A 10,927-nucleotide genomic window follows, 5' to 3' on the forward strand; every position below is an offset into this window, starting at 1 on the left:
TTCAACATTAGTCTTATATACTCATATTGAGTGTGCTCCATGCCAAAATCATACAAATCTTTTTGTTAGAGTACGATCCGATCTACTGCACATGACTCTGATTTGTTTGTGTTTGGAATTTGATAATACAAACTATATAAATGACAAAAGGTATATGGTTAACTAGTTGCCTTTGGGAGATAATTATTTATATGTATCATTGTAGTGTCATCTCCATCAAACTTTTCGCATCACTTCTCTATATTGACTTATCAAAATTTGTAAATTATATTGTATTTGATGACACAAATTTAAAACTTTATATATAAATTTGTTAAAATTTCGATAAAATTCAACATAACTTGAACTTGAATCATAACTGATGTGTGGATTCTCACTCCTCCTAAATTTTGTTTAAGAAAAAATTAGAAAAATGAATCTCATTTTCTTTCTTATGTATAAAAAATAACTTTCTAAATTAGTGACAAGATGAGTTCATTAGAGATAAATGATATATTAAAAACAATTTTTTATTAATGTTTGGAAGCAATGTGAATATGATAGTCGCATGCATATAAGTTGAAGGAATTATAAGTTAATTATTTAGTATACACTGAATGGCACATGATGTTTTGGAGCTTTTGAATCTATATTTGAGATATGTATATACATACATATATATATATATAATTAATTTTATTATATAATATAAATATAAAATGTTAATTAATTTTTATGAAATATTAAATAAATATTTGTGACACACGCATTAATTGAAGGCTTGCTTACAAAAAAATTTCAAAGATATTATATGTTATATCTAAAAGTATTTGTTTTCTAAGGGTGAATTTAAATGCCTCCTGTATGGCTGATGCAGTGATGTGAATTGCATGCTGGTAGATATCATAGGTTCTCGCATGCTTCAACTATATTATTATATTGTCTGCAAACGTTTAAGGGTCATTGTAAAAATAGGTAAATGATCAAATTACACTTGGCATGCTGCCCAAATTTCGATACGACTTTTCGTAGAGAAGTCAGAATTGCATGCAAGAATATTTTCAAAGTGACAAGTGAAACATTTAGAGAATATTGCATGCACATGAACGTATTGAAAATAATTTTTGTTCACTATTCACTTAGCATACGACTTATACATAAAATTATTGTTTTGCATAGGTCTTTTATATTTACCGGGCGTCAATCTAGATGGCAGGAAGTTCAAGCAGTATTCCGGTTTCGGTATTGTTGTACATGGGGGGTAACATTATAACCGGCCAAACCGGTGTTAGTTATAGTATTCTGCCAATTCAACCTATTAGAATTGGTCATAGGTGTAAATTAACTAAATTGCATACGAAAATATACAAGTATTTGCAAATTGATCCAAATCAATATGCATTGCGGTTAACCGCAAGATACCCAATTAAGGGGCATCATGATACAATCTTCTATGAGGTTGTTCTCGTAACTAGTGATTACGGTTTGCGCATGGTGTTGGATGCACACTGCGTAGGGACGACATATTTGACTGTGCAATTGTATGTCGAACTCATTCCTCAGATGGGTGTCGCCGCACATGGGCAGCCGGAAACGTCTATTAAGCACGTGGTTGAAGCGGAGGAAGAAGATGCAGATGTTGGTGGGATGCCTGTTGTGGATAAGAACGAATGTCCACGATCGTCATTCGAGGCGTAGATGTACAAAGGAACTACTATTCATACGAATTATCATGGTGTTTGCGAAGATGTTTCAGCAGAACAACCAGGATCGTTGTTCGCAACAGCGAACAACGCGCTGGACGTGGGGATGAACATCACGAACGATGTTCATTTACAAGATGACACGTACGAGGAGGAAATTGGTGAAGGGACGAACGAGTTCCCCGATGATGTCGACCCACCCCCCCCCGGTCAATTGAACGATGGCACGTATACGGCAGATTTCATGGTCGAACCTCCTATGTATGGTGTAATTGACGTAGATGCTGCAGATTTGTCCCATGGTGACGAGCTTCCTATACGGGTAACTCGTTCGGATGAATCATCAGAACTGAGTCAAGGGATGCTATTCGGGTCGAAAGATCAATTGATAGCTGCTGTGCGAATATACCACGCTCGAACGCACCATGACTTCCACGTCCTGCAGTCGACCCCACTATTTTTATGTAAATTTTTTTATGTAAATTTTTTTTTAAAAATTATATATTTACAATTTAAAATTTAAAATTTAAGTTTAAATTATATTTTTAAGGGAAAGTTATGATTAAATTTAATAAAAGGAAATGCTTATTATTTAAATTTAAATTTGCAAAGAAGGGAATAAATAGAGCCGCAAATCTCGCAAGACTAACCTGTGAGATTTTCCCACCGTCAAGTGTTACCACCATGTTTGTCTGTGTCTTTAAATCTTGAAGTATGAAACTGCGAGATTTTCTCTGCACGCTGCCACACGTCAGCTCCTCATTGGCTTCGCTTTTAAATCTCGCAGCATGAAGTTGCGAGATTTTCTCTGCATGCTGCCACGCGTCAACTCCTCATTGGCTTCGCTTTTAAATCTCGCAACATGAAGCTGCGAGATTTTCTCTGCACGCTGCCACGCGTCAGCTCCTCATTGGTTTCGCTTTTAAATCTCGCAGCATTAAGTTGCTAGATTACGTGAGCATTAGTTTGGAAAAAAATTTTCCAATCAGAGTATTATTTTATATTTTATTTCTTCTTAATTATAAAACGGGAAAAAACTCAAATGTATACAATATTTGTTATTAATATTCGTTTATTTGTCTTTAGGCGCCCAGACTAGAACGACAACGTTTTGTCCTGATCAGGCACACTGACACTGTAGTTTCCTAACGTCACGTTCTAAAATACCGCATCCGTTCACCAAACTCCCCGCGTGGCGGTCACCGGCTTCTCGGCGAAGAAGCCAAAGTGAACACCGAATATTATATTTAAAAAGAAAAACAATTCCTTATTTGTTATTTTATCTCAATTTCTGGTTTTCAAAATGGAAGGCGAGCTACCTACCCTCAGTCAACGGTCCCGATGTCTCTCCCTCCAGATCTAACGGTCCTCTCTCTTTCCTTACCTGTCCTCTTGCGTGGACGAGAAGATCCGAAGATCTCACTCTCTCTCTCCCCGTCAATCTCCCTCTATACAAATCAGTAATCACAGACAGGCGGAGGGTCCAACCAAAACTCTCACACCTCACCTCACCTCTCTCGCTACCTGAGCCATGTCAGCTTCATCATCGCTCAACGTCTCTCAAGCCGTCGCAGGTCGAACAATCCCACGTCATGGCTCGATCGCTTCGCCCTCCGATCGGGTCTCTCTGTCCGCTGCTACTATCCCCACCTTCTCTGGACTTAAATCTTCCACATCCAAATCATCCTCCTCACCCGGCGCAGCTCCCGCTCCTCGCTCCGCCGCTTCTCGCCGTCGGCTGGGTTTGGTCAGAGCCTCCGCCGCTGTGGAGACCCTAGACGCGACCACTGAGACCACCCTCGTGGAGAAGTCCATTAACACGATCCGATTCCTGGCGGTGGATGCTGTGGAGAAGGCGAATTCGGGTCACCCGGGTCTGCCCATGGGCTGCGCTCCGATGGGTCACATCTTGTACGACGAGATCATGAGGTACAACCCTAAGAACCCTTATTGGTTCAATCGTGATCGGTTCGTTTTGTCCGCTGGACATGGGTGTATGCTTCAGTACGCCTTGCTTCATCTTGCTGGCTACGACAGTATCAAGGTATGTTTGCTTCATTTGTTTTTGTTAACGTATTCTTTCTATTTGGGTGAAAAATGAAAAATATGAAAAATGAGAAAGCTATTTTATCAGATAATTGTGAAAATGCGTAGGTGATAACTAGTTAACTAATTTATTTAATACAATTATAAAAACTAAAAAAATGCCAGATAAATTAAGGAAACTTTAATACTTATATGTAAAAATAAAGGAGATATTCAAAATTGTAATAACCGGTAGAATTAAACTTATGATTCATACTATGAAACTATGGGAAAAGGTAGTTGAACAAAGATTAAGGTTAGAAACGAAGGTTTTAGAAAATCAATTTGGTTTTATGCATGTGAGATCTACCACGAAAGCTATATATTTTTTAAGAAAGATTAATAGAAAAGTTTAGAGAAAAAAAAAAGGATTTGCATATGATATTTATTGACCTTGAAAAATTATATGATAAGATACTTAGGGAAGTTATATGATGAGTTTTAGGAAAAAAGGGTGCATGCAGTAGGTATACTAATGTCAATAAATATATGTACGATGGAGTAATGACTAGTGTAAAGACTATAGATGGAGAAATTATATAATTTCCAATCACCATAGGTGTACATCAAGGATATACTCTGAGTCCTTATCTTTTTGCTTTAGTGATGAACTAATTGACTAAGAGTATTCAAAAAAAGGTTCCATGGTATATGTTGTTTGCAGATGATATTGTATTAATTGATGAAACTAGAGACAGAGTCGAGACTGAGTTAGAATTATAGAGAGAAGTTTTGGAATCTAGAGGTTTTAGGATAAGTAGAAATAAGATAAAATATATAAAATGTAATTTTAATAATGATAAAAGGAATATTGGAGATAAAGTTAAAATTGATGATAAATGAATGAATAGCACTTGTAGATTTCGATATTTTGGATTTATTATGCAAGTTGAAGGAGAAATTGAAGATGATGTAATGCATAAAGTTAAATAAGGTTGGGTAAAATGGATAAGTGTTTCAAGTGTGCCCCGTGATTGTAGAATACCCTTAAAATTGAAAGGAAAGTTTTATAGGACAGTTATAAGACCAGTTATGTTATATGGATCGGAATGTTGGGCGACAAAGAAACATAATATCTAAAAAGTAAAAGTTGCCGATATGAGAATGCTTAGATGGATGAGTGGTATAACATTGAAAGATAAATTAAGAAATAAATATATTCGCGAGAAGTTAGGTGTAGCTCCTATAGAAGATAAAATAAGGGAGGGACGACTCAGATGATATGGACACTTGTAACGTAGGCCACATAATGTACCAGTGAGGAAGAGTGAGTGAGTTACTGCAGGGTGCAGTAGAAGGGGTAGAGGCAGACCTAAAATAACTTGAGAGGAGATAGTAAGTAAGGATTTAATATTCCTGAATCTGTCAAAAGAAGTGGTCCATGATCACATAAATTGGTGGAAAATGATTCATATAATTGACCCCACCTAGTGTGACTTAAGGCTTTGTTTTGTTGTTGTTGTTGTTGTTTATTCTTTCTATTTAGGTTTTTTTTTTTTTTTGTTTCTGCAAATTTCACAAACACTTACCTGAATGAAGCATTTTTTTCCCTTGGGGCTGGTAATATCGATTTGATTATTCTCCTAAGAACAAAATCTTATAATAAAAATTTGATAGCCCGCACAAGGGAATATGTTATCACCATAGCAAATAATAATAATAATAAGTTAAAACAAACAATAGCTAAGAAATAACTATTTTCAAATTTTTTATTATTGAAATGTCTATTCTTATGATATTTCATGTTAAATGGAAAGCAAATTTTGCATGACAGATCTCTTTCTAAATTATTGCATTTCTATACCATTTTATTACATTTTAATCTCATTTCATTCTATTCTCAAAAATAATTATTGCATTAACCAAACGCTGGCTGAGTACTTTTTATTTTTCCATGTAGACTTGTGATAATTTATACTGTTTGTTTTGGATTTTGCTTTGACTAAAATTATATACCATGGATTAATGAACTAGGATGAAGACTTGAAGGCTTTTCGCCAGTGGGGTAGCAGAACACCTGGACACCCGGAGAACTTTGAGACACCTGGTGTTGAAGTCACTACTGGTTAGACTGTAGTATTTGAAGTATATATATATATATATTTTTTTTTCCTGGCATGAATGTGATCATAATTTGACAATTCATCGCTTTATACGTGAATTTTAATTTGCAGGTCCTCTTGGTCAGGGTATTGCCAATGCTGTTGGCTTGGCCCTTGCGGAAAAGCATTTGGCTGCTCGTTACAATAAACCAGGCTCTGAGATTGTTGATCACTACACGTAATGAACTTTTTGAATCTCACTATTCATTTTCTATATATACTTATATACTGCCCCCACCCCCCATCCCCCCTAAAATTTACCTACAGTTAAAATAGTATAGCTAATCATAGTATACCAAAATGCTAAATTTCCTATAGCTAGTCTATAACTATTTATAACTAACAGCATTTGTATTGCAATGTGTAATTTATGCCGTGCTAGAGAGTAAATGCTCAAGACATAGAATTTTAATTAAATTATAAAATAAAAAAAATAAAGAATTTAATTACAAAATTGAATTTATGTTAGATAAGCATCACATGTGCTTAATGGCTAGTATATAGAACATGTGCAGCCTTATCCTTCTTGATATTGCTATTGCTTTAGATATGCTATACTAGGGGATGGTTGTCAAATGGAAGGAGTTGCAAATGAAGCTTGTTCTCTTGCTGGGCATTGGGGACTTGGAAAGTTGATTGCTTTCTATGACGACAATCACATCTCCATTGATGGAAACACAGAGATTGCCTTCACTGAGACTGTAGAGACTCGTTTTGAGGGTCTTGGCTGGCATGTTATCTGGGTAAAGAATGGGAATACTGGTTATGATGATATTCGCGCTGCCATCAAGGAAGCAAAAGCTGTCAAAGACAAACCCACATTGATCAAGGTTGGTTATATAATTTATATCTTTTTTATGTTGATTTGTATGGTGCATTCAGAAGTTTAGTTACAGAAGAATGACTTTTTAAGCAAACCCCATTAAAGTTTTGGTTTATTAAAGTCCAAATGATTTGATGTTGAAATATTTTATATCAATTTTCTTCTTTTGCTGTTAAGCTCAGATCCAAGATAGAAGTGTTCATATTATACACTTCTTGGATTAAGTTAATGCTTATCATTACTGAAGTTGATTTATAAATTGATGGCTCTAGAATTATTCTTACATTTTTTATTTTTCATTTTTGCAACAGGTCCTTTTAGATATCAAAAGCTTCATTAATGTAATAAAGAAGGAAAAAATTGCAGGAAAAAGATGATAAGCCATCCTCCTTCACAGGAAAAACAAAAGGAAAAAAAGAAATAAATTAATTACATCAATGCTGCCTTCCAGTCCTTTGGATATCGGACAGTGAAATAACCTTAAGAACCCCTAAAGAATAAGTTCAAAATGCAGCCAAAATGAAGCCTTCTCCCAAATTAAAAGCATTGCAGTCTTCTGATCTCTGAATCAATGTTTTAAAAGGCGAAGGAGTAAGGCGGCGTAAGCATTTTGGGACTTTTTTTTTTTAAATAATTAATGAATAAAATCAATTTATAAATGGTAAAAAATGAGAAAAATTTTAGAATAATGGAGAAAAAAATAAAAACATAATTTTTAAATATCGTATAGGCCAAAACATTACAAAAAGAAGAGAAATGTTTATATATACTAAAATGTTTTGCAATAGGTCTTTTGAGCTCGGCTAATAGGTGCCATCGTGTCATCATAATTGTATTTGAGATGTCAGGGTTTTTTGCCACAGACATTCATAAATTTTGGGTTTATTTTGCTCATAGATTTGTTTATATTAATATTTTCCTGAAGTGTTGGCTCTTCGCAGGTAACAACAACAATTGGTTATGGGTCCCCAAACAAGGCAAACTCATATAGCGTGCATGGTAGTGCACTAGGTGCTAAGGAGGTTGATGCCACAAGGAAAAACCTTGGATGGCCGTTTGAGCCTTTTCATGTGCCCGAGGATGTTAGAAAGTAAGGAATTTAGAAAAGTTCTTGAAAATTTGAGAGAAGTCAATGTACTATCATGGTTATGAGATTCATGTGATTAATTGTTGAGCTTGTTTGCTTTTCTTGCTGCCAGGCATTGGAGCCGCCATGTCCCTGAGGGTGCTGCGCTTGAAGCTGAGTGGAATGCCAAGTTTGCTGAGTATGAGAAGGAGTACAAGGAAGAAGCGGCTGAGTTAAAATCTCTCATTGCTGGTGATTTACCCACTGGCTGGGAGAAAGCACTGCCAGTAAGTAATAGTGCTCCACATCTTTTGATTTCTATATCTTCACTGAATGGTCACCATCTGCTCCACTCGGCATCCATGTTATAAACAAGCCTGTGTCTCTCGCTATGACCAATACTGTAATTTATTTGCCATTCCTATGTGAAACTTAGGTCAATTGTTAAGATCATGTGCTTCATTTTTTCAGGCATACACTCCAGAGAGTACAGCTGATGCTACCAGAAATCTGTCTCAACAATGCCTCAATGCCCTAGCAAAAGTCCTCCCTGGTCTTCTTGGTGGCAGTGCAGATCTTGCTTCCTCCAACATGACCTTGCTGAAAATGTTTGGGGACTTCCAAAAGGACACCCCAGAAGAGCGCAATGTCAGGTTTGGTGTCAGGGAGCATGGGATGGGATCCATCTGCAATGGGATAGTTCACCACAGTCCTGGCCTCATTCCATACTGTGCTACATTCTTTGTTTTTACGGACTACATGAGAGCTGCTATTCGTATATCTGCCTTGTCTCAAGCTGGAGTTATCTATGTTATGACTCATGATTCAATTGGGCTTGGAGAAGATGGGCCAACCCATCAGCCAATTGAGCATTTGGCTAGTTTCCGGGCTATGCCCAACATTTTGATGCTTCGTCCAGCTGATGGTAAAGAAACGGCTGGTGCATACAAGGTTGCAGTTCTCAACAGGAAGAGACCTTCAATCCTTGCCCTTTCCCGGCAAAAGCTGCCCCAGCTTTCGGGAACTTCTATTGAAGGTGTTGAAAAGGGCGGGTACATAATCTCAGACAATTCTTCAGGCAACAAGCCAGATGTAATTTTGATTGGAACTGGTTCAGAATTGGAAATTGCTGTCAAAGCTGCTGACGAACTCCGAAAGGAAGGCAAGGCTGTAAGAGTTGTCTCTTTTGTTTCTTGGGAGCTTTTTGATGAGCAATCTGATGCTTACAAAGAAAGTGTCCTGCCAGTGGCTGTATCAGCTAGGGTCAGTGTTGAAGCTGGATCAACATTTGGGTGGGAGAAGATTGTTGGAAGCAAAGGGAAGGCAATTGGGATCAACCAGTTTGGAGCGAGTGCACCAGCAGGAAGAGCATACAAGGAGTTCGGTCTCACAGTGGAGGCTGTTATAGCAGCAGCTAAATCTGTTTGCTAATCCCATCACTGGTGGTCAATGCAACTCAAGTGTAACTTGAGATTTTGGTTTTGAATTTGGAGAAGACAGTGGAGAGACCATGCCTGAGATTTGGGTCATCACCAGGCTTCGAAAATCACAATAAAAGGGAAAAAGGAAATTCTTTTCATGCATTTATATTATTTGTTGGAGCCAGCTGAATCTGCAAACTGAATTGAGGTCAGAAGAGGGATTACAGTTGATTAATGTCCTTGAATTTGTACCAACTCTTCAGACTAGTATTGAGTTTTTTTGTTTTACGTGTTTGATTTGTAGCGAGGTTTTGTTTTATCCTTTCAGTTAATTTGGAGCTATTGGGATGAGGTGATTTCTAATCCCAACATAAATGTTTGTGATCAGAGTTGGTTGCTCCAATACGGGATTCTTAAATGAAGGCCTATTCCTTACCCATCTGAGGGAGATTTCTTCTCCTCCGAATGAATAAATTCTGGTGCTGCTAGTGTGTCAAAAATTTTCCGATGTGATTTATATTTGAACAATGGATGTGGTTGACAAAGGGCTGCAGTTCTGTCTGCGTCATGTTGTCATCATCCCTGCTCCAAAGACCTTTTTGTGCATGCATTAATACTGTCCTAAAAGCGAAATGTGAATGGCGGTTTAAAAGGACGTTTGGTGCATTAATACTGTTCTCAAAACGAAGTGTGAATGGTGGTTTAAAAGGAGGTTTGGTGCATTAATACTGTCCTAAAAGCGAAAATGTGAATTGTGGTTTAAAAGTAGGTTTGGGTGTTTGGAGTGGAAGGAGATTTGGTGATGCCGTAATGATATCTAAGTGTCAGCATGTGAGCTTAAAAACCAAGTGTTTATAGTACTTGTCATTAGAAATAAATACTTTTATAAAAAGTTAGTATTTGGTTTGTACTGCAATAAATACTTATGGTAAAAGAATATTTTTTTTGAAAATCACTTTTTGAGAATTATTAAAGTAAATTTTTGAAAGTAATCTAAAATAATTTTTTGATCACTTATAAGTGACACTATTCATAGGTAGAGTCAATTCTATGAATATAAAAAAAAATATAATAACTATTTGTAATATATATATTATGAAAAATATGAATGGTTGTCACCCCTTTTATCTTCCTCTCCATCATTCACCCATTCATCTTCCACCATCATGTATTGCCCTATAAAAGGGTTCTCTCCCTCTCATTTTGTAATACACAAAAAAAATACTTGAAGAGAGTAAGCTATAGAAAGGATGGGAGAAGATGAGAGATAAAGAGAAGATAAATATTTCGTACAATGTCGGTTCCAAATCATCTTGTAATTCCTCTCGAGATAATGAAGTTTTGATCCCATCCGTCCGTGGAATAGGCATAGTCGAACCATGTACATTTCTATTTTATTTTTATTTATTTTCTTACATTTTTTATAACACGTTATCAGCACAAAACTCTAACTATCTGAGATATTTTTTTAAATCCTATTTAATTTATTTCCTATAACTTTACTGTACAAGAGTATAATATTCTCCAGAAGAGAATATGTCTTTTAAAGTTTAAAGAATATCAATCTCTAGAAGAGATGATAAGATAATCGTCCTGAAGAGATTATATATTTAAATTGTTGGTCTAACATGACTTAATAATCTTGTTTTGATGATAACAAATAAAATGTCACTTAACATGTTTTGTTACAAGTGCTGAAATTTCAGAAATCAAGTCATTAAGTTCAGATGAATATAAAAGCTGATTGC

General features: G+C 36.2%; 1 protein-coding gene across 1 annotated transcript; it reads left to right on the top strand.

Moving 5' to 3' along the window:
• The first annotated feature begins 2,936 nt into the window (after nt 1-2,936).
• On the top strand, nt 2,937-9,679 carry LOC131165782 (transketolase, chloroplastic-like). Its single transcript, XM_058123835.1, has 7 exons — nt 2,937-3,726; nt 5,742-5,832; nt 5,942-6,047; nt 6,417-6,699; nt 7,634-7,782; nt 7,892-8,045; nt 8,230-9,679. Exons 1-7 carry the CDS (start codon nt 3,214-3,216, stop codon nt 9,187-9,189), a joined length of 2,256 nt encoding a protein of 751 aa, XP_057979818.1. The 5' UTR covers nt 2,937-3,213; the 3' UTR covers nt 9,190-9,679.
• Nucleotides 9,680-10,927: the final 1,248 nt, after the last annotated feature.

This window comes from Malania oleifera, chromosome 10 (genome assembly GCF_029873635.1).
Source record: "Malania oleifera isolate guangnan ecotype guangnan chromosome 10, ASM2987363v1, whole genome shotgun sequence".
Taxonomy (NCBI): domain Eukaryota; kingdom Viridiplantae; phylum Streptophyta; class Magnoliopsida; order Santalales; family Ximeniaceae; genus Malania; species Malania oleifera.

What these genes read in the sequence shown, in the direction of transcription:
- LOC131165782 (XM_058123835.1), top strand. Translation starts at nt 3,214, where the DNA reads ATGTCAGCTTCATCATCGCTCAACGTCTCTCAAGCCGTCGCAGGTCGA. An exon ending in ACAAACCCACATTGATCAAG is followed by an intron (nt 6,700 to 7,633) that starts GTTGGTTATATA and finishes GGCTCTTCGCAG; the next exon opens with GTAACAACAACAATTGGTTA. An exon ending in GTGCCCGAGGATGTTAGAAA is followed by an intron (nt 7,783 to 7,891) that starts GTAAGGAATTTA and finishes TCTTGCTGCCAG; the next exon opens with GCATTGGAGCCGCCATGTCC.